The following is a 24635-nucleotide window of genomic DNA, read 5'->3' as shown; positions in this document are numbered from 1 at the left end:
ACTCTCCTTATGTACCCTGTGTGTATTTATCAGAAAGTGTGCTCTGGACATTTGAGGAGAATGTTTTTGTAACTAGTGTTCTTGCAATACCGTTTTAGTAAAAATATTTGCTTAAAAAGCTAGATCTGGCTAATTAGTTAGAAGCACACTGGTGGGGGCTCATGGGTGATAGTATTAGAAATCCAAGCCTTCAAGGTTGCCCTTAGAACACTGATAGTATTAGTCAGCTGCTCCCTAGCCAGCCTACCAATGGAAGTGGAAGATGGGGAAATATTCCTGGAGGAGGTGTTACATTTGATTTTTCCTTCTTTATCACTGTCCTCTTCTCCACTATTCAGTCAGTTGCCAGCTCCTATTATTTTTGCCTTCACATATTTCACATTCATCCTCTTATCTCCTTACATATATATGGTCACCATCCTAGTCCAGTCATTTATGACCTCTAACTTATAATATCCTCCTAACTGCCATGCCTGTCTCCCTAATTCTTTGTCTACTTAACTGCTAAAATAAGCTTTCCAAGACATGGATCTGATGAGTTCAGTCCCCTCTTAAAAATCTTTAGTGGCTTCTCATTGCTTCCAAGATAAACTATATATTTAACTTGGCATTCAAGGATCCAACTTACCTCTCTTGCTTTATTTCATATTACTTCACTTCATTTAGTCTATATTCCAACTTAACTGTAGGGTTTGGCCCCTACACTAAGCATGTAATTTCCACCTCCATTTATTTGTGCCATCCTGAAATTCATTCCTTCATCTCTGCCTCTCAAAATTCTTATCTTCTTTCCAGGATCTATCTTCCCTGCAATCTTATTCCCCAGTTGCTAGTGTTCTTTCCTTCCTCAAATTACTTGCTATTATTCATATCTATGTACATGATGAATGTGAATTTCTTTGAGAAAAGGGACCATTTTGTTTTCATTTTTGTGTCCCTAGCACCCAGCACATTGTACATAGTAGGTACAAACAAAAAAAAATTGTTGAATGGAGTTGAATTAACCTTTTACAGAGAGGCCAGGAGTTCTGATTTCTAGCTGCTCACTTATTTTGAAAACCAGTCTTAATATCTGTTAGATATAAGGTAGAATTGCTCTTGACCATTAGGACTTGTTTAGCTTAGATATCTGCACTCTAGTTTTCTTCTTGAACAAGGGATATGATCTTTGCGTGATGGTTTGAAGCATCTTGCTAGATGGCTTGCACATTTCCTGTTTTCTCTTCCCACTTTATTATACTTAGAAGAAGAGGCATATAAGAGTCTGTAGTCATCAGATTTAGGTAGGAACAATCTGGGGATTAATCTAAGATGACCTCCAAGAGGTATCTCAGAAAAATCAGGTTATTCATCTCATAATTCGGGGAATCTTAGGTGAGTCAGATGAGAGGAATCCTTTCTCTTAATTAGAACAGACATTTCCCCATTACTGTTATCTGATGGTTGGGACATTATCTTCAGATCTCATCTACAGACTAGCTCCCAATCAAATTTAAAACCAAAGCAAGTCTCTCATGTTCAGGCTAAAAGGAGGTGAGGAATTATATTTTGCCCATCCATTCCCCTCAGAATCACTTTTGAAGAATTTAAGCCTTTAAGACCATCTATTCCAAAGCCTTTATTTTATGAATGTGGAAAAAAGGCTCAGGAGAGGTGAATGACTCAGCATCACACAATACAGGATGTGGCTCCAAGTACAGTCCTTTCTCCTTCAACACCCATAATTCTGGTTAAGGGAGTTAACACAATGCAGTAGAAAGTGCTTTGGTTTGTAATCCTTGAATCAGATCCTATTGTGCTAATAACTAGGCAAGTAACAGTCTCTTGGGGGCTTCTGTTTCTTCATCTATATATAAATTAAGAGGCTTGAACCAGATAATATCTAAAAATCTTTTGATGGCATATGTAGAAATGGCATCAATTTGAACTAACTGGGCAAAGAGCAATAATAAATTCACATTTATTACTTTCAGGCATTGCGAAGACTAGGATTAGGGAGGGTAGGCAGCCACCTAAGGTGTGCTACCCCAATAGTTCCTTATCAGGGCAAGAATAAGTCAAGTCAAGTCAACAAACATTTATTAATCATTTACTATGTATCAGGTACTGAGCTAAGTTCTGGGAATACAAAAAAAAAGGGACAAAAAATAGCCCATTCTCTCAAAGGACTCAGTATAATGAGAGAGACAACATGTCAACAACTACATACAAACAAGGTATATACAGGATAAATTGTCAATAATCTCAGAGGGAAGGCACCAGCCCTAAAGGGGACTGGGAAAGGCTTCTTGCATAAAGTGGGATTTTAGCAGAAACTTGAAGGAAGCCAGGGAAGCCAGGAGGTAGAGTGTTCCAGGCATGGGGGATAGCCAGTGAAAATGTACAGAGTTGGGAGACAGAGGGTGAGTGTTTTATGTGAGAAACAGCAAGGAAGCCACTGTCACTGGATTGATGAGTGTGTGGAAAGGAGTAAAAATGAAGACTGGAAAGACAGTAGGGGTCTAGGTTATGAAAGACTTTAAAGGCTAACCGGAGAATTTTATGTTTATTTCTGGTGATAATAGGGAGCCACTGGAGTTTATTGGATAAGGTGGTTGACATGGTCAGATCTGTTCTTTGAGAAGATCAGTTTGACAGCTGAGTAGAAGGGAGACCAACCCTGTCTCAAAGTTATCATCCTCTCCTCCCCAGCTCTTCAGTTAACTGGCAGGTCTTATTGTTTTTGCCTTTCTAACATCTGCAATGGTCTAGATGTGGGGTACTAAGGTAGTGGCACTGTCAGAGGACAAAAGAGGGACATATGGGAGAGATATTAAAAAGGTAGAATCTACAGGACTTGGCATTAGATTGGATATGACATGGTTGGGTGGGGGTGTGAGAAAGAGTGAGGACTTGAGAATGACACCTAGATTTCTAGCCTGGGTGACTGGGAAGATGGGAGAGAGGACGGCTGGGAGTGTGTGTGTGTGTGTGTGTGTGGGAAGGTGATAAACTGTTCTGGACATGTTGAGTTTGTGGTGTCTACAGGACATCCAGTTTGAGATGTCCAATAGGCAGATGGAGATGTGGGACTGGAAATCAAGAAAGAGATTATAGAATCTGTGATAGCTGATAAAATCACCAAGTGAAATAGTATAGAGGGAGAAGAAAGAAGACCCAGGACAGAGCCTTGGGGAAAAGACACCTATAATTAGTTGACAGAAATGAATTTAGATCCAGCAAAGGAGACGAACGAGCAGTCAATCAGGTAGAAGGAGATCAGGAGATGGCAGTATCCCAAAAACTAAAGAGAAAAAGGGATCGAGTGGGAAAAAGTGATCAATGGTATTAAAGACTATAGAGAGAGCAAGAAGGATGAAGATTGAGAAAAGGCCTTTTGGCTCAGATTATCTGCAGAGGAAAATAGAGGATCAGCATTCAAATGGAGAAATATTCAAATCTTTCAGGCTTCTTTAGGGCACTTCGTATGCTTTTGATTCAGCTCTACTTTCAAGTCCATATGGAATAGGCTAACAAAGTTCATGGCCTTATAGAACTTCTTGTTGTTCAGTCACTCAATAGTGTCCAGCTCTTCATGACTTCATGCCCCACAGCACCCCAGGTCCTTCTGTCCTCCACTGTCTCTTGAAGTCTGTCCAAGTTCATGTTCATTGTTTCCATGACACTGTCCATCTCATCTTCTGCTGTACTTAGGAGCTTTGATTGAATCCATAGATCAGAAGAATAATTAACATTTCCAATGGCTCATAATTAGTAGCTTCTTGAATTGTTGAGCTAAGGTCCATACAATCTAAATAGAACTAAGTGATTTAACCTTTCCTGATTCTTTCCTTATTTATAGTTAAAAGGTAAACTTTGAAGGAGGTCTCTAGAGGAGTACTTCAGGAATCTGTATAATTCAGCTTTGTGCTATTTAAAATTTTAATCTCCTACTGCGAAAAAAGGTGTAGATGGAATGCTTATCCAATAATCTAGTAAAATGAAAATTAATGGAACAAAAGTAAAATCTTACACTTGGATTTTTAAAAAAATTGACCTTATAAGACATAAGCATAAGACAAAGAAGCTGTTACTAGATAGCAGTTGGTACAAATAGGGTTGATCAGAAAGATCCCCCTTTACCAATCAATTTGAGCTTATCTCTGTCTATAGTGCATGGATATGTAAAACTGTCAAGTCCTCGTTGCTTTGTAGCGATGAAGGCTGTTCTCAAGTTGATTGGTTAGCTAAGGCCCAAGAGGATGGACTCCTATTATAGGAGTGTATAAAAGAGAGTGAGAGCCCCTTTTTGATCAGAGACACTTTTTGGCTGACTCCTTTTCACTTTTCTGGGGCAAAAGGATAGACGAGCGCTGAAGCAGAATGGACTGGTTCTGGGAAGGATAGGGGATAGAAAGGCATGTGTGTGTTGGGGAAGGAAAATTTGCATATGCAATGTCCTCTTTCCTTTCCCAGCCCCCAAAGGACTGATAATGGCTGCCTGAGTTAGAAGTTCATGGAAGTAATATTGAGAGGAGAAATACTGAGAGGGGAATGTCCCATCCCAAGAGATAGGAGAAACCAGGTCAATGGTAAGATTTCTTGAAGAGGCACATGGCAGAAGCAAATGTGCACTTGCCCTTGTGGCCAGAGAGGATGGTTCATGAATAATGTTACTGACACTAGGGATGTTTACATTAAAGAAGGGAAGGTTTCAGGAAGCAGATCTAGGATACCAATAGAAAATCTTGAGGGAACTAGGGAACGGGAGGAAGAGAGCTCAATGTGAGCCTGAGGGTAGGATGTAAGTGAACAAGCAGGAAAAGACAATGAAGGAGACCCTTACAGAACACTGAGTGAGGAATAATGATAAACTTGACCTTTATGTAGTACTTTACATTTTGAAAAGTGCTTTTTCTATATATTGTCTCTTTTGATACTATCTTCCTGATTACTCTATGAACCCATTACTACAGGTATCATACTCACTTTGGTTGGGTTGGCTGTCCATCAGAGACAAAGAATCAGAGGTTTTGAGAGGTTAAGTTAGTTGCTCATGAATACACAGCTAGTAAGTGTCAGAGTCAGGATCTGAACCTAGGTTTTCCTGGCCACAAATTTAAGGCTCTATCCATTTGATGTTCACTCTATCCACCTATATCCTGCTGCCTCATTATTCTACCTTGCTAGAAACAGATGAATACACCAAAACTGTGTCAATACACTGAATCTCATAACACTGAGTACTATATATAATTTGTGTCTGGACGTTCCCTTGCAATGTAGTTATTATTATATATAGGGTTGTTTGGAGACAGAGTATCTATCCCTTAAACAGTGTTGGATCTTATTATTAAAATACTGGGGTGAAGACCTTGATTAATACATTTAATTGTTTTACTAGAAAGAAAATGCATCAGCTACTAGTGTCTGGCCCCTGGGCAAATCACTTAACCTCTGTTTGCCTCAGTTTCCTCATCTGTAAAATGCAGATAATAAGAGCACCTATCTCCCAGGGTTGTTATGAGGAGCAAATAAGATAATAATTGTAAAGATAATAATTGTAATTAGCACAGTGCCTTGTACATAGTAAGCACTACATAAATGTTATCTATTATTTTATTATTATTTAGTTGCATAATTTTATACTAATATTAAGTATAAATGTTTCATTCTAAAGAATGACCAAGTAAGCAAGGCCTTTGAGAGAAATCTCTGGACCAGAGATCAGAGGTAAAACATTTACCAGGAGAGATGTGATATAATTGATCTAACTTAAAAGGAAGGTCATAGACTTATAGAATGTTGGATTTGAAGGACCCGAGAAGTCAAGTCCAACTGACTCAATTTTATACAAGTGGGTAAACTAAGGCTCATTGAGGTGAAGATATTTACTAAAGACAAGAAAATACATTTTTTAATGGAACCAGGACTACTACGCAATGCTGCTCCTAACAAATCAGTGAGCTCAGAGGTTTGGGGATAATACTTTCATTATTTTCATAATGTCTAGGATCGTGACTCAACTCAACTAAACACTCATTTGTTAATTGCCTACTGTGGAGCTGGTTGGCATAGAGCTGAACTTGAAGCCAAGAAGCCCTAGGTTCAAACCATGCCTCAGACAGTTCATAGCTGTGTGATCCTGGGCAAGTCATTTAATTTCTCTCAGTCTCAGTCCCAGTCTCAGTCTCACCATGTGTAAAATGGAGATAATGACAGCAGCTACCTCACAGTGTTGTTGTGAGAATCAAATTATAGAAAATGCATCCAACTCTTTGTGAACCTTAAAGTGTTATATAAAAGTTAGCTATTATATAAATGGTAGCTGTTCAAAGCACTGTGAGAAATGCTGAGGATATACAGACAAAATTAAATAGTTGCCGACTTCAAGGAGCCTACGTTATTATTCTTTTGGAAACCTACATTCTATTGGGGAGATACAACATGGATCTGAGTAAATAAATATGAAGTCGGCGAAAAGCAATACAAAGTATTTTCAGGAGGGAAATAATACAGAAGGTGGCATCTGAGCTCTGCCTTAAGAGAAGCTAAGATTTCTGTGAGGTAGAGGTGATGAGAGAGCACATTCTGAACTTGGAAGACCATTGGTACAAAGGCATCGAAGTGGGGGATGGAATTCTGTGTACTGAGAACGACTAGTAGCTGGTTTACCCGGAAAGAAGACTTACATGAAGGTGAATAATAAGAAATAAGTTTGGAAAGGTGGATGGGAGCCAAATTGTGGAGGGCTTTAAATGGTTTGCTGAGAAGTTTGTATTGTATACTAGTGACAAAAGAGAATCACTGAAAAAATTTTTGAGTAGAGGGCTGACATGGTTGGTTTTGTATTTTAAGAGTATTAATTTGGCAACCATATGGAGGATGGATTGGAGAAGGCAAAAAATGGAGGCAGACTAATTAGGAAGTCATTGAATAGTCAGGTGAGGAGTGATGAGGTCCTGAATTAGAACTTGAGACCCCTGGATTACCCTCAACCTGGTTTAGCCTGTCTGCTGAAACAGTGTCCCAGGTATGGCCACTGTGCATGTTACAGCTTCTTGGAGCCACAGATGAGTTAGGTGTGGACACCAAAGGTGGAAAGCAACCCTGAAATTTCCTTGAACACACCTTACACCCCTACACCAACAAACCTGTTGGTGAGTTAATGAGGTGTCTACCTCAAGCATGTGAAAACTTCACCTGGTGAAATGGGTGAATGAGGACAATATCTTCCAATGGCCATGAAGGCAGCTGAAGCAGGTGTTGTGGAGTGTTTAGAGCTTGATTAGATAGTGAAGATGCCAAGGTCATCCACTGCATCTTGAGCCATCACCAATGGTCTTGATTCTGTCCTGCCACTGAACTGTAATGATTCTGGAGGAGAGAGTAAGGCTGATAACTTTGTGTAATTCTGCCTCACTTAAATCCAATTTATGCATGAATCAAAAGACACAAACAAAGAATCAGAATAGTGGTTATATGATCAAAGAGAAGGAAATAGCCAGGATAACCATAACACCATTATCATTCACCTTAAGGCTTACAAAAGTTGACTTTTGCTCCTCACTATTTACACTTACCACTACCACTGCCAAAGAAAGGGCTGCTTTTCTTTGGCACCTTCTTTAAATTAGTTGTTTTCTTTGTGATTAATTAAAAACACAGTAGGGTTAAAAGTAACTTAACGGGAAATATTTTTTTTTCTCATGCAATAGCTAGAATCGAGATAATAATAGACCAGGAGGAGCCACTCTTTGGCCTGAAAAACAGGCAGCAAAAACAGCCAAGGAAAACAAACAGGGGACTGTTCTCAGACACAAGGATTTTTCCCACCTCGAAGACGACAGTCTGGAAGCATTCAGGAAAAACCTTGAAAATTAACCAACCTTCCTTATATAGAAATACCGTCCGTTATGGGAATTTACTGGTGCAGTTCCTATATTGTAGAGGTATCCATTACTTTATGCAGTCCGGTAGAACTGAAGCATGAAGAGGAAGTCTCAAGATAAGTGCCTGCCAGGGAGAAAGAAAGGAAGATCATTAAAATGGTGAAACTGAGAATCATTAGGAAGCTTTAAAAAAAAAGGGTATTGGGGGAATTCCAACATTTTACAGTATCAGAGAAGAGATAAAGAGAAGCTACATGCCACGTGATAAGTGAATGGCAGCCCAGTTCACTTTTTGTGTGTCATTTTCCTTGTAATTCCCTTTCTATGCTGGACAAATAATTCATTTCCTATTATAAACCACCGCAAAGATTCAAAAATCGATTTTCCCTAAGAGACAGTGAACCATCAGAAGGCAAGTGACAGTTCTACTTTCACCAGTAGCAAGAAATGATGAACACAAACTACTATGTTGTCACTATTTGCAGGAATATGGTTAGAGAAGGTAGCTGGCATCACCACATTCATTCATTCATTCACTCATTCATTTATTCACAAGAACTTAGCTAAGCATCTACTGTGTGCCAGGCACTGTACTAGATACTAGAACTACCAAGTCAAAAAACAAAGCAGTATCTGCCACCAAGGACTTTGTATTCTATTAGAGGAAACAATGTGTACCTATGTGTCACTGAGGTCTAGATAATGAGGGTCCCAGTCCTTTGAGAATATATCATCTGGTCTGCCTGGGGCCAACCCACATTGGATATCTGGGGAATCTGGAACCTCACTGGGCAGTCTTCCCATTAAACACATGTGTGTGTGTGTGTGTGTATATATATATAATGTATATATATGTATATATATATAATGTATATATATGTATATAATTATGTATGTATTTGCATATTTCATGGACAGCTAGGTGGCCCAGTGGATAAAGTGCTGGTCCTGAAGTCAGGAAGACTCATTGTAAATTCAAATCTAGCCTCAAATTAGCTGTGTGACCCTAGGCAAGTCACTTAACCCTGTTTGCTTGAGTTTCCTTATCTGCAAAATAAACTGGAGAAGGAAATGACAAACCACTCCAATATCTTTGCCAAGCAAATCCCAAATGGTGACATGAAGAGTTGGACACAATTGAAATGACTGAGCAACAAATTTATGTATTTCACATGTAAATAAAAGACAGGCTGGCACAGTATCTAGAGCATCAAAGTAAAAAAGACCTGAGTTCCAGTCCTACCTATGACACATCCTGGCTGTGTGATCTGAGGTATGGCATTTAACTTCTTTGTACTCCAGGACTATATAGGTTGCAGACAAGGTGCTGACAGAAGTTTTCTCAACTGGGTGAATGAAATTGCAAGCCTACTTCTTACCTCTTTGTAAACAAACATTCACTGAATACTCCCTGTGTGAAAGGCCTGAGCTAGACACTAGGTATACAAAGATAAAATGAAAAACAGTCCCTGCCCTCAAGGAGCTTATATTCTACTGAGGAATAAAACATTTAAACAGAAAAATAAATCCAAGGCTTCTCCTGAAAAGGGGCACATAGGTTGGGGCTTGAAGGAAGCTAAATATCATCACTGATGGAAAGATGGGGTCATTTTCACCTTCTTCCCTTGAAGGAGTGAACAGAAACACCAGAACAACTGGGAGTTAATGTTAAATCGGAAACTATTCGTTCCATCCTAGATTTTCTACCAATTCAAGTTAGGCCTTACTGGTTCAGGGAACTCTTCTGACCTTAGATTTTGGTCAAATTTAATGACCACTTTCCTTCCTTTTGGGAAACATAAGTTTTGAATAGGTGATTTATAGGTTCAAGCAGCATCTACCCTGGCAAATAGGGCAACAACATCTAATACTAAATCCAAGTCCATATAAAAGTCATCCCTGAATGATTCATGATCTCTATACATATAATCTCCTACTCTCAAAATTCCTTTTTCTTTTAACTTCTCCTCACAATGATTACTTTCTATCCACCATAGCCCCTGCTGCTCCATGGTGCCCTCTGCTGTAACCTAATAGCTAATGCAGCTGATACTTTAAGGTTCCCTCATTACAAAAAGTACCATAGGATAATTCGTAGGTTTGCAGCTGGAAAGGAGCTTAAAGGCCAGCTGGTCTCACTTTCTACTTTTATAGATGAGAGTAGGAGGACCAGAGAGGTTAACGATTTTTTGAAGGTCACATAGGTTTATAGGATCATAGATTAAGAGCTAGAAGAGACTGCAGATTGCATCTAATCCATCCCCTTTAGTTTTATAGATAAGGAAACTGAGGCTCAGAGATATCAAGTAACTTGCTCAAGGTCACATAGGTAGTAAGAAGCAGAGCCAAGATTTGAGCCAAGACCCTCTCATTCTATAACTACTGTTTTTTTTTTTCCTTAGGGTCACCTAGCCCAGGCACCAAGAAAGACACCTGAGATCTTGAGAAACCATTCCTGATTTAATCACTGAGCTCTGAACATAGCCCTCTCCTAGCTCCCTATACCTGTATTGTCTAAATTAGGAATGAGACAAAGGGGAAAGAATAGACATCTACCCATTAGAAAGATAGAAAATATTTATAGTAGCTCTCTTTGGGGTGACAAAGAACTGGAAATTGCAGGGATGCCCATCAATTGGGGAATATGATTGTGACGGAGTACTACTGTGCTATGAGATGATGAACTCAGTGATTTTAGAAAAACATGGAACTATTTGCAGGAAATAATGAAGAGTAAAATGAGTAGAATCAAGAGAACATTGTATACAATAACAGCAATATTGTTTTAAGAATGATTTTGAGTGAATAAGTTATTTTTACTATTATAAATGCCTAAATTAACTATAAGGACATATGAAGAAAAATGCTATCTGCATCCAGAGAAAGGACTGATAAATAGAAGTATGTACAGAATAATTTTACACACACACACACACATCCCTATTTGTGTCTAATAGTAGCCCTCTGTGGGGAGAGGGAAGAAAAATAGAAATTTACACGATAATTTTATTGTATATTTGAAAAGAATGGCAAGTTGTGCATAGTTTTGTACTTTCATGTGGAATCACCTTTTTTTTATTGTACTATGTTATGGAAATGCTTGTTTTATTACATAAATTAAAAATAAAATTAAAAAAAAGATAGGTGGGGTAGTAGAACTAGCCCAGCACCTGACAGCAGTAGACACCTGGGTTTGATCCCCACTTCTAGCATTTTTTTTAAACTGTGTGACCATGAGCAAGCCACTCTCTCTCTCTGAACCTCAGTTTCCTCATCTATAAGATAGAGATAATGGTACCTCCCTTACTGGTTTATTGTGAGGATCTAGTTAAAATATATGGATAAAGCTCTTTGCAAACCTTAAAGAGTGGTGTAAATGCCAGCTGTTACTATGTGTCAATATGTTGAAAACCAGAGATCAGGAATGGAAAGTACCTATAGGTATGTTTAGATGCATAATACTTGTAAGAGTCTGGACATGGACCACTTTTTGATGCTGTCGTGTGTTTTGAAAAAAATTTTGCACTTGAATTTATTATAAACATGTAATAAAAGAACATTATTTTTAGTCAAACACTTTAGTGCTTGTCTTATGGTATATACACGCTTATTAGAGTTCTCATAAAGACACTGCTCCTTAAAAACCATCGAGTTGATAAGGTGGACAAAGAAAAATGGATTATGTTGGCAAAGTAGAGATAGCTGCTGATTTGAAAATCTCATCTGGTCAGTCTCATACTGGTCTATATTTGTCTGTGTTTAAGAAGAGTGGTTGTGTGTTATTTCTAACCCTAAAACTTACTTATTAGGCTTTAGCAAATCATAGAATATGTAAAAGGCATCAAAGAGTTGGTAGAATGCAGGAGGAGTGGCAAACTTTGGGGAAGGGGCTTCTTATCATCACGGGATTTGTAACATTGTGGACATTCCCAGGCATCTTTCTTCCTTTGGAAATTCCTCACTTTCTAACTTGGAGACATCCTCCTATTATTCAGCCATTGGGTCATGAAATTCCAAAGGAAGTGCCGTCTTTAAAAGGAATCGGACGCTCAGGGTGTGCTGCAGTTCTACGACCTGAGCGTGAAAGTGCGCAGTGTGAACCGCGAGGCTGTGCTTGAGGAAATCAGGAGAGCAGATTACCAGATCGTGGAACTGTAAGTACAACTGACTACTGACTAAACCCTGATCAGGATTCATTATAGATGCCAGATCCTGTGGAGAAGGCATTCTGCCAGCTTCTCCCAGGTGGATTTGTGTAATTTTCAGACTGGCTAAAAGTCCAGCTTTCTCTCTGGCGCTAGATGTAAATCCAGAATCCAACTTTTGCTAAGTTGTTGGAGGCTTTAAGGCTTTGCCTTTGAAGAATATCATCAGTCTCATGGTTTAGCATTTCTTTATAGTCAACATCTTATATTTTTAAGAGGCATAATTCTTTTATAATATTAAGGACAATGAGATACTATGAGGTAACAGACAGAGTGCTGGACTTGGAGTCAGGCTGGGTTTGAACCCTCCCTTGGATACTTATTAGCTGTGTGACCCTGGACAAGCCTCTAGGAGCCTCAGTTTCCTCACTTGTAAAATAGTGATAATAATAGACTCTCTTCCTAGAGGACTGCTGTGAGAAACAAATGGGATTATATATGTAAATCACATTAGAAACCTTAACGTAATTTTTAAACGTCCATTTCACTTTAAAAACAAATTCTGTTCTTTTTTGTCTCAGAGAACTACTCCAACGCTAACATTGTGAGGAAAAGGATGATTTCCAAAATGATGACTATCTTGTCATTTCTACATGCTCTCATTTTTGGTAAGATCATATTTGTTTGAGAAACTGATATCACTAATTTTAAAAAGGGATAAAAAACCTCCTTTTGCATAGAGATACCCTATATAATATCATTACCTGATTCTGGGAAAATGTGATACTAGATCAAATGATATTACAATGGGAAACTGAGAAAAAATGCCTGGTGGCAGGGCACTGAGCAGTTTCCAGGAATGAGGGGGTCTTTGCTAATCTCTTTCCCACTCTTAGAAGGGTGACAAAAGCTCAGGTCACCCCAAGGTCCCCAGGAAAATTTCATATTGATTCCCGAGATTGTCCAATCATATGGTTATTATTTCAAGGCCAAGAACCCCAAACAAACCCATAGAACTAAAAAAAAAAATCTGTCAAAAGAACAGTATACTCACAGGATAAAATTGTATGCTTCCTTTTTCTAGCCTGTCTTCTGTTTGAAGGGAGTGAAGCTTGGTTATACGCTTCTTCTGAAATGAATATGACTTATGAACAGGCAAGGAAATATTGTCAGGAAAGGTACACAGACCTGGTTGCCATTCAGAACAAGAATGAAATTGAGTACCTGAATAGAACACTAACATTCTCTCCAAGTTACTACTGGATCGGAATCAGAAAAATCAATGGCATCTGGACCTGGGTGGGAACACAGAAGCCGCTGACCAAAGAGGCCATGAACTGGGCTCCTAACGAGCCCAACAATAAGCAAAATAATGAGGACTGTGTGGAGATCTATATCAAGAGGAAAGAAGCCTCAGGCATGTGGAATGATGAGAGGTGCACAAAAGAGAAGCTGGCTTTGTGTTACACAGGTATGGTGCATGATGAATTAGTAGGAAATGATAATGGTAGAATGGGTGAGAGTAATATTTGAATAATAGCTACCAAATAGTTTTAAGGTTTGCAAAGTGCTTTACATATATCATTTCATTTGATCCAGAAGTACCGACCTCATAAGTTTCCTCTACTGAAATAATGAGATAATGTATGTAAATCTTTTTATAACGCTAAGTCTCAATATAGTTGTTAATTATTTCTTTCTGTTTTTGGTTTTTTTTTTTTGGTGAGGAATCAGGGTTAAGTGACTTGCCCAGGGTCACACAGCTAGTAAGTGTCAAGTGTCTGAGGCCAGATTTGAACTCAGGTCCTCCTGACTCCAGTGCTGGTGCTCCATCTACTACTCCACCTACCTGCCCCTTAGTGTTTAATTATTAATAGCTAGGTGATACACTGGATGGGGTGTTAGATCTGGCATCAAGAAGACCTGAATTCAAATATGGCTTCAGGCACTTCCTAGCTATGCGACCCTGGGCAAGTCACCTTTCTCATCCTTTGTTTCCTCATCTGAAAAATGGGGATAATAATAGCACCTACAATAATAGCACCTCTCAGGTTTGTTGTGAGGATAAAATGAGATTATATTTGACCTTTGCAAACCTTAATGCACTATTATCTAAAAGAAAGCTAGTGTCATCATTATCATCATCATTATTGTTATTATTACTATCATTACCACAATCAGAATGTGTGTGTGTGTGTGTGCAGTGATGGTCACTGAGGCTGAGATACGTGTGTGTCTAGAGCACTGGGTATAAACGTTTAGAGATGATGAAGAAATATGGTACCTCCATTTTGCAAGATGGCCTTATGAGTGTGAAAATAAACACCACCTGTTAAGATTTTTGGTCTGAAATATATTAAAAATGAGATTCGGGGAAAGGTGGACCTAAAAATGTCAGCCTGACCTCTTGACAGACCCATGAGCTAAAATCAGAAGCCCAGCAGGCCAATATGATTTGGGTCCTCTTAACAGCCCTCCTTTAGCAACCATCCTCATGATTCCTTAAAGGAATAATAGCAGCAGCAGTGATGATCCTTTTGGTTTCAGCCTCCTGTACCAGCAACTCCTGCAATGGCCATGGGGAATGCGTGGAGACCATCAACAGCTTTATTTGCCAGTGCTATCCGGGGTTCACTGGGTCCCAGTGTGAGCACGGTAAGACCTCCTCTGCCTAATCCATTTATTCCATTGTTGCAGCCTCATTTCATCCTCTCCCTTGTCTTTGGGGTGTGGACTCTATCACATTACTTTCCCTGTTACACCAAAAGGAGGAATGAGTCAGGATGATTTTGTTTTCTATCATAGCTGTGACCTGTGAATCTCAAGCCAATCCTGAGCATGGCATCCTGGTTTGCAGCCATCCAATGGGGTATTTCAATTCTTCCTGTTCTGTGAATTGTGAAGAAGGCTACGTCCCAACCAGTACTAATTCAATACTGTGTACTTCTTCTGGAGAATGGAATGGACCTAGCCCTACTTGTAAAGGTATTTCATTTTTCTTCAGTATAGAAATTTCTGGGCCTCATTCTAGAACCCCTGTTTCTTATCCCACTTATATTAGATTATTTTGGAAGCTATTTTAGAACATAACTCATTCTGTCTTCCAATCTATAGTCAACTCAAGAACCACACTAATGGAGGGGAACAACCATGAGAGTAATTCAAAATGGCAGTCCATCAAAATATGATAGATCTTTGGCTCTGAAGGGTATATTGTATTTTCTTTGAATAGGAATGATCCCAGTTTTGTGGAGATTTAGAACGCTTGGAACAACAACAGAAATGAAACAATGCTTCTTCTCTAATCACCTCCTTTCTTACTTACCCAACCTACTCCTCCATACTGGGAATAGACTATTTCATCTTTAGACTGTTACAAAACTTTAGCTTAGGGGCAGCTAGGTGGCGCAGTGGAGAGAGCTCTGGACTCAGAGTCAGGAGGACCTGAGTTCAAATCTGGCCTCAGGCACTTGACACTTACTAGCTGTATGACCCTGGGCAAGTCACTTAACCTCTATTGCTTCACCAAAAAGCAACAACAATTACAACAACAACAACAGAAAGAAAACCAACTTTAGCTTACAAGCAAAAGCAATGTTGGTTTGCATCTGGGAGAATTTCAATTTGGCTTAGAATTCCTTTTCTTACAGTTCCTTTTGGGCTTGAGAACATCAAGATTCAATTTGTGTTAGCAAAGTAGAGAGACTTTTAATAGAGAATTATCAGTGTAAATAATCAGAAGTTGACTTTCTCTGATAAGGTGGAAATCACACGTGAGAGGCTTCATGCTCAAGTCTCTTCTTTCAGGGACTTGTAGGACTGTCCACATCCTACACAGAAGAACTCTGCTGTTCTGTCAAGTTCACGGTCTCGCTTCTAATTTCTAGTGGTGGAGTGTGACACACTGACAAGTCCTGTTCATGGATCCATGAACTGCTCCCAAAGCTCTGGCATCTTTCCATGGAATACAACCTGTGTGTTCGACTGTGAGTCAGGATTTGAACTAAAGGGATCCAAGGAGCTTCATTGTAGCTCATCTGGGAAGTGGGACGTGGAGAAACCAATGTGTCAAGGTAGGATGTCTTAATATTAAGAGGCAATTCAAAGGGCTGGTTCTGTAATGTATTACTATAGGGGTCAAACAGATGGTTAATGGGAATGATGTGTGTCTGCTTTTCTGTGTGCCTCAGCAGTGAAATGTAATGCTCCCAGCCAGCCCCATAATGGCTTTGTGAAGTGTGTCCATCCCCTCACTGGAGACTTTACCTATGGATCAGTCTGTAGTTTCAGCTGTGAGGAAGGTTTTGCACCGCAAGGATCATCCCAGGTTGAGTGCACGGCTCAGGGGCAGTGGACACAGCAATTCCCAACGTGTGAAGGTAGGACCAAATTTCTATCTTTTAACATTATAATATGACAGGTCCAGCAGCTTTCTCTTCTCTGAATGGAGATTCCATTCCTTCAAAGTCATGCAATGAAATGAAGCCAGGTGCCTGCTTAACCTTTTGAAATCAGATTCAATGGGCACTGTGAACCCCAGGCACTATGTTTAAACCACTTAATTAGCTCTAGGTGTAAGGCAGATCTAACCAGTTTCCCCTTAAGCATGCACAGAGTATTGAATAATTAATTGTTCTCCACCCTAGAGGAGCAGCTTATTCAGATGAGCTTGTGCCCCAGGTTATACTCATTATTGGCTAGATACATACATGGAAAGATTGGTTCCTATTTAGAATGTAATAGATGTAAGCCAGTAAGAGCACTATCTTATATAAGCTGATGGTGGAAGAGGTAGAAATGTTAATATGATGGAAATAATGGCCTCTGAGGTCCTAGACAGCTCGTGATCTTAAATCTTACGAAGTGTTTCTAGCACAATGCCAGGCACAGAGTAGACACGCAAGTATATGCTGAGCATAGATGCATAAGTGCATGTTTACATCTTCTCCAGTAGAAGGACAGAGACATTGAAACCTAGCAAGTTATGTAAGAATCAGCAAACTCGTTCTTGGAGTGCCAAAGTGGCCAGAAAGAGATGTTTGTTTCAGAGTCAGGAAGGTCCACAATCAGGGTCCTAAGCAAAACTTCAAAGCAAGTAACAGATTTCTTTGGTGCCACCCACCTCCCATACTGAGCTCTTCTCTCCCTCCTGCCGCTACCTCCCCTTAGTCTCTCCAGGTCCCTAGATCCCCAGTGCTTCCCCCCGATTGTCCAAAGCCCTCCCTCCCATCCCTAGCCTTCCCAGAGTGTCAGAGGAACAACAAATCCCACTTCTGAGAGGCTGCCATCTATGCCTGCCCAGAATTAACCTTATTGAATGGATGAGGAAAGAGGAGTAGAGGAGAAATAAAAATTACTTCTCCCATGGGATCAAAGAGAGGAAAGAATGCGGATTTAGCACTGAAATGCCGCTACATCTTCAGACTGCTTTTTAGTACACTGCATCAAGCTGCTGTGTTCTATAAGCCCCCACCCCCCAATTACTCATAAATCCTGCTGAAATAGCATGATGTACCCAAAGAAGGCTGGATTTGGAGGCACAAAGTCTTAGCTGAAAACTGGTTCTGCCACTAACTCCACGTGTGACCTGGGCCCAATTACTGAACCTCTCTGGGTCTGGATTCCCCCCTCTACAGAATGAAGGGGCCTCGAGGCTGCAGGTCCACCCGTGGACTAGGCCGTCTCTGAAGGCTGCTAGTTTGAACCCTATGATCCATGATCTAGAATTAGCTTCTTCTTTACCTCTGTCTTTCATGGAATGGATCTGAGTTCACTCATCAAAGTACAAACACTTCCACATTGCTTCGCGATCCCAACTGAGTATTCACTTGTGTCTCATTAGCTATACAGTGTAAAGCACCCACCAGGCCAGAGAGGGGCCACATGGAATGCCTTCCTAGCGTTTCTGGAAGTTTCCAAAGTGGATCCAGCTGTGAGTTCTCCTGCGACGAGGGATTTAAGTTGAAAGGATCCGAGAGACTCCAGTGTAACTTCACAGGGGAATGGGACATGGAGGTGCCCATGTGTGAAGGTAGTTTTTAAAAATCCAAGCTTTTTTTTTTTTTCCAACACCCAGGACTTTATTTCTTGAGCAGTCAGTCTGTCATTGCATTAGTTAAGCAAACTGCTTATAGTAACGGCGTGTTTGTGTGCACTTGTGTGTGTTACAGCCGTGAAATGCGATGCTGCTCGCCAGCCCCAGAATGGTTCTGTGACGTGTGCCCATTCCCCCGCCGGAGACTTCACTTACCAGTCAGTCTGTAACTTCTGCTGTGAGGAAGGCTTTGAGCTGCAAGGGTCCCCCCAGCTTGAGTGCACGGCCCAGGGGCAGTGGACACAGCAAATGCCGACCTGTGAAGGTAGGACCGAATTTCTCTCCTGTCAGCAGCTCCCTTCAGGCAAGAGAGCTACTGAAAACTTAGAACTCATGTTGTGAAATGAAGCCAGGTGCCCAGCTGTGTAGGTGGTACAGTTCAAGAGTGCCAGACTTGGAATCAGGAAGATCTGAGTTCAAATCCAGCCTCACTTACCAACTGTGTGACCGTGGGCAACTCTATTAACATGTTTGCTTCAGTTTCCTCAACTGTAAAACGGGGATAATAATAGCACCTACTTCACAAGGTTGTTGTGAGGATAAAATGAGATAATATTTGTAAAGCACTTAGCACAGTGCCTAGTACATAGTAGGTGCTGTATAAATGCTTATTCCCTTATTCTCCCTGTGAAATCCTAGGCAAGAAACCTAGCTTCTCTTGCAAGGCTTCTGTTTCCTCATCTGTAAAACACAGGTGCTACTTTCAGTGGCTTCTTAGGTCCTTTCTGGATCCAAATCTATGATCCTGTGATCAATCCCTACAGTTAAAAGGCTTACTGTCTACCAGGAAGTTAAAACATAAATATAACTATTGTATATGCTGTTGTTGTTCAGTTGTGTCCGACTCTTGTGACACTATTTGGGGTTTTCTTGGCAAAAATACTGGAGTGGTCTGCCATTGCTTTCTCCAGCTCATTTTACAGATGAGGAAACTGAGGCAAACAGGGTTAAGTGACTTGCCCAGGGTCACACTTTATTTCTTGAGCAGTCAGTCTATCATTGCATTAGTCAAGCAAACTGCTCATAGTAACGGCGTGTTTGTGTGCACTTGTGTGTGTTACAGCCGTGAAATGTGATGCTGCTCGCCAGCCCCAGAATGGTTCTGTGACGTGTGCCCATTCCCCCGCCGGAGACTTCACTTACCAGTCAGTCTGTAACTTCAGCTGTGAGGAAGGCTTTGAGCTGCAAGGGTCCCCCCAGCTTGAGTGCACGGCCCAGGGGCAGTGGACACAGCAAATGCCGACCTGTGAAGGTAAGACTGAGTTTAGGTTCTTTTATTTCTTCAAAAATATTTTCTTTTATATATGAAAGTGAAAATGAGATAGTTTATTTCAAAGAAACAAAAGCCTGTAACTTTGATGACTAAAACATAAACCAAAGTTTTAATTAACAATGAGCTTGGGTTCTTAGGTGGGTTGATCAGCTCTTGGAGGTCATTTAATACCTAGATAGAAATTAAAGCCTTGATCCTAATTTTTTTATGCTGGAAACATAAATTTGTATATTTTCTGGCCTCTAGCCTGAAACAGGTAAATTTTAAGTTGAGAGAGACTAAGTCACTCACAGTCATACACTATCTTTCATATTATAGACTAATTTACTCAGATGATTTGCAGAATAATCTTAAAGAAATGTGTCCCCTAGCCCAGAAGTTTCGGAGGGGAATTCAGTTTAACCAGCTTGACTATTTCCCAGTAGACATTTATTAACCTCATGCATCTCTCTCTTTGAATGTCATTTCTAGTGGTACAATGCTCTACTCTGAAAGTCCCCGAGGAGATGAACATGACCTGTGATGGTGATAGGGATTTTCTCTATGGCACCAGATGTGTGTTTGAATGCCCCGAGGGATGGAAACTCAACGGCTCAGATTCCTTGGTATGCAGAGACACAGGAAGCTGGTCTGGGATGCTGCCTTCCTGTGAAGGTAATGGGCTAGGGCTGGCTCACTAAGAGGATGTGGGCTGAAGGGTAGAAAGGGAATTATCTGGATATTTCAGGAAATGATGTATAAGGGACAACAATTGCCCATCCTTCTCATGTACTTATTCATTTAACTAATCAGTTATTAAGTGTCTGTTACATACAAGGAACATTGCTGGGCCCAGGAGATAAAAAAAAAACAAAACAAAATAAAAAAGGCTCTGACATCAAAGATGTTACATTCTTTAACCAGAAGATTATATAGGTTAATGAACTGCACAACCTTTATATCCACAGGGATAGGGGGAAATAGGACAAAAAATACTTGTTATTGTTTAGAGGAGGGGTCAGCAAACTATGGCCAGTGGGCCAAATCTGGCCCATTACTTGTTTTTGTACAGCTGTGAGTTAAGAACTGTTTTTAACGCCAGATGTGCAAGAACAGATGGTGGGCCAAATTAGGCCTGCAATAGGAGTTTGTTGATACCTGGTTTATAGTAAAAGTTCTTAACTTAGGGTCTGTAGACTCAGGAGGTCCATGGACTTGGTCAAAAAGAAAATTAATCTTTATTTTGACTAATCTCTAACTAAAACTTAGCTTGGCCTTTAATTACGGAAAAACATCATTCTGTGAAGGGATTTCTAGGCTTCATTGGACTACCAAAGGAGTTTATGCCAGAAAAAGGGTTAAGAACCCCTCGTTCAGGTCGCTTCTGCTCTGGGCATGGGAGAATCCCTCCTCTTACTCACGGACACTTTCCATCCAACCAGTAGCATTCCTTTGAACAAAATCCATTGTTAGTTAAATCTTTTGATGAATGATTTCACCCCCTTACATTCTACCTAAGATAAAAATGCCAAATATAGCAAATGATCCTCTCATCAATAGAAGAAAAGGCCAAGGAGGAGGGACTTTGAATCTGCTTGCAAGTGTCTTACCTCATTTGTATTTCTGAATGACTCTTTTCCTCCTCATTCCCTTAGCTCCCGAGGAGTCAAACACTTCCCTGGTCGTTGGCCTGGCCACCAGTGGGACCTCCCTCTTGATGACTGCGTCATTTCTTCTTTGGCTCGCAAAACGTCTTCGAAAGAAAGGTGAATACCCTGCAAATACACTTCTGGGAATAATTTTCACCAAACAATAGATGAAGGAACGAAGAGGTCATAATACCTCTTACAAATGCAAACTAGGATTTTGGTTCCACTGTGTAGAACCTGGGTTCGACTAGAGGAAGTCCTGGCAGGATGGATGATAGTGAGCAGCCAATGGCAATCTCAAAGCAGGAGCACCTTAGGAAATAATGGTCCAAATTAGCAGTAACAGATTCAGTGTTAAGAGGCAATATGGCGCAGGAGAGAGAAGGCCACCCTTGGAATCAGGAAGACTAGGATTCAGGTCCTGTCCCTGATAGACACTAGCTGTATAACCATTTTCTCTTTTGGTGATATAGACCATTCTAACACTGTATGTTCCCCAAAAGTTGCTGAAATGCATCAATGGAGATAATTTCCATACCAAGGGTTCCCCACTACAGTGAAATTTACAGATCTGGATCAAAAGGAGGGTCAATGTTACAGCAAAGGAGGATTGGAAAAAATGCTCCTGAAGTATATTTCTTGAAAGTCCCAGGCTTGAATCAGAGTTGAGGAGATCACAGGATAGTAGATTTAGAACCTGAAGCAGTGTTGAGGTCATTTAGTTCTATCTCCTCATTTTATGAGGAAACTGAGTCACAGAGAGGTTGGGGGCCTTGACCGAGGTTATACAGGTCCTAAGTGGCAAAAATGAAATTCAGACCCAGGTCTTTTATTTTCGAATCCAGTGTTCAGGAGGCCTGAGCCCCTCTGCCCCCTTTTTTTCAGTGGGAAAAGTATTCTGCCAGTGAATCATTTGGTCTGCATTTGAGAGAGGAGGAATGGGGCACCTGCCCCATGGGGTTGTGAAGAAAATATTGTTAACCTTAAAGTATTAGATAAATATGGATTGTTATTATTAATTATTATTTTATCAAGAGGCAACATGGCGGATAGAGAGTTGACTTTGAAGCCAGGGACACCTGGGTAAAAGCCCACCTCTGACTCATACCAGTCATGTGATCACTGGCAAATCACTTAACCTCCAAGTGTTCTAGGCAGCTCCCCATGCTAACTGCAGGTACAAGGAAGATGCTGACGTGCTTGCTTAGGTGATGATTTTGCACTCAGGACTCCCTTATGCTAGTAAAATCACAGATCCAATACCTACTCTATTATTAGTATTATTACCTTGTTTTGTGATCATTTGAACCTTACCAATAACTGATCTTTCAAAACAATATCAGATTTATAAAAAGAGCTAAGGGTTGGGAGCTCAATTTGTCAGAAAGGATAAATTAAAAATTAGGGAATAAGGCAAATAGTTCAAAATTAGTTTTATTATTTCATGACATTAATGATTTTCTTTCTTTTCCTTGCAGTAAAGAAATTTTCTCCTACTAGGTAAGTTTTATCCTTGTGGATATATGAAATATACCAGCTAATATTTTATACAAATATTTCTCCCCTTTTCCACTGGAGAATAGTAGTTTACCTTGTCTTGTCTTGTGTGTTTTACAGCAGCTGCCAAAGTCTCGATTCAGATGGAATCTACCAAGCTTCTTCTGAGTTAATTTAAGTCCAACAGGATCAGGTAAAGTATCTATGTTTATTAAAAATCTATTTGGTTATCAGTGTCATCATCCTTTATTCATGTGGCATCAGCTCTACTGAACCAGAATTTCCTTGGTTTCTGAGGCTAATTGCCATACCTTATTTGCAATGAACAAAATATAGAATCATAGAATGGGAACCAATGCTACAGGAATCTAATGAGCCACTTCACTCTTTTATCCATTCAACAGAAATTTATGGCATGTCATCTACTTCTGTCAGAACACAACTTAACCTTTAAGGCCAGACTACTTAGCCGTTGGTGCCTCAATACTCCCTTTTCAATGGGAGTAGGGCTAGAGATGTTCTAAGTGTTTGGCGAACTGGATTTACCAATTAACAATTTTATTCCAATTCAATAAACACTTGTTTCATGCCCACTGTGTACAGAAAGCCTTGTGTTAGGTATTAGGGGAGACACAAGTTTTACTAAGACATGGCCCCTATCTTCACTGGTCTTTACCATCAAGGCATTTTGTGTTCACAAATAGTTGCATCTACAAATGTTTTATTATAAAAGGATTTGGGTTGGCTGGGTGGATAAAAATGCACGTGTAAATTATGACTTTGGTCTAGCTAGAACACAGTGTTAAGAATGAACAAGATTCAGATTTTGTGAGTGTTCTGAAAGGATTTGCTATTGTCTTTGCAGGAACTGGAGATACCTTTTCAGATATGTCTAGAAAACTGGGTTTTTCAGTCATGTGCCTAGCCACTGGGGACAACTCTTCTCCTCAAGAGGAAAATCTCCCTTGGATCCTTGGTCTTTCCATGCCTATAAATCACAAGCTTGGCATCCACAAGGAACTTCTGCTGATCAAGTCGGTGACAAGGGCTATCCCCTGTCTTTCTACTGGGAAGAGTCAGTTTCAATTTAGTATATGTTAACGTACCCTTTGAAATGAGAGGATGGATTGTCTTATAATAGATTGACCAACCAATGAGGCATTGTTAAGGCCTTGTAAAGGTAATGGAAAAAGGGCCTGCAATGTTGGAATTACATTCCTAGCCATCTCTAAGCATGAGCTCAGTGGAGACCCAACTTTGAAGTTCTTTGGTTCTTCACAAATGATGTGTGCCCTGACAGTTTCTAACACTCATAGAATACAGGTGAACAGGTGTTGTGAGGTAATGATATTTAACTTTGTAAAATGTAAGATGCCACATAAATGGGAAGAGTATTATAACTTATCAAGTGTTCAGAAGATCCTTGGGGATCTTCTGTTGAGAGAAATTCTGCCGCTAATTAAATACTGAAAAGAAATTCTATCATTTAAATGCCAAGAGAGATAACATTGACAAGAGCTCTGAAGAATGCAAACCATACCCATTTCTACTCACCAAACTGTACTTGAATGGCAGATCATTGATCTGGGGTACTTTTATTACTGTGGGATGCAGTTCAGCAAAATGTGCTTAGAGATTATTGGGTGATTTTTTTTTCTAAAATTTTCTAACATTTGACCAACTATATAGAATGTTCTGAGATTGACAAAACATTAAAACTATCCTTTAATAGTGTTTTTGGGGACAGCTAGGTGGTGCAGTAGATAGAGTGCCAGATATGAAGTCAAGAAGACTTATCTTCCTGAGTCCAAATCTGTTTTCAGACATTTACTAGCAGTGTGACCCTGGGCAAGTCACTCAATCCTGTTTACCTCAGTTTCCTCATCTACAAACATCTGTAAAATGAGCTGGAGAAGAAAATGGCAAGCCACTCCAGTGTCATTGCCAGAAAAAAAAAACAAATGGGGTCACAAAGAGTTGAACATGATTTAAATGATTGTACAACAACAGTAACAAAAAAAGTGCTTTGTACTTACTGAGAGCTCTCAGCAAGGTGGTGGGTGCACTTACTTTTCCTGGTGTTAGCTGTATCTCTGAAAAACTTGCGGTACTTTTTTTTTTTCCAGC

At 40.0% G+C, this 24635-nt stretch overlaps 1 protein-coding gene across 2 annotated transcripts; it reads left to right on the top strand.

Annotated features, from left to right (window-relative positions):
* Positions 1-11940: 11940 nt before the first annotated feature.
* SELE (selectin E) lies at positions 11941-24313 on the top strand. Of its 2 annotated transcripts, none has more exons than XM_027868484.1 (15): positions 11941-12025; positions 12598-12684; positions 13101-13487; positions 14564-14671; positions 14822-15001; positions 15904-16089; positions 16210-16395; positions 17859-18047; positions 18187-18375; positions 19174-19362; positions 19855-20037; positions 21018-21128; positions 22490-22511; positions 22629-22701; positions 23374-24313. In XM_027868484.1, exons 2-14 carry the CDS (start codon positions 12633-12635, stop codon positions 22684-22686), a joined length of 2040 nt encoding a protein of 679 aa, XP_027724285.1. In that variant the 5' UTR covers positions 11941-12025; positions 12598-12632; the 3' UTR covers positions 22687-22701; positions 23374-24313. The 2 variants fall into 2 exon arrangements, with proteins under 2 accessions (XP_027724285.1, XP_027724283.1); XM_027868482.1 differs by having other exon boundaries at positions 16207-16395.
* The last annotated feature ends 322 nt before the right edge of the window (positions 24314-24635 follow it).

Source organism: Vombatus ursinus, unplaced genomic scaffold (genome assembly GCF_900497805.2).
Source record: "Vombatus ursinus unplaced genomic scaffold, bare-nosed wombat genome assembly UNPS02014789.1, whole genome shotgun sequence".
Taxonomy (NCBI): Eukaryota; Metazoa; Chordata; class Mammalia; order Diprotodontia; family Vombatidae; genus Vombatus; species Vombatus ursinus.
The sequence above is the reverse complement of the archived record's forward strand: the minus strand, read 5'-3'. Positions and strand labels throughout refer to the sequence as shown.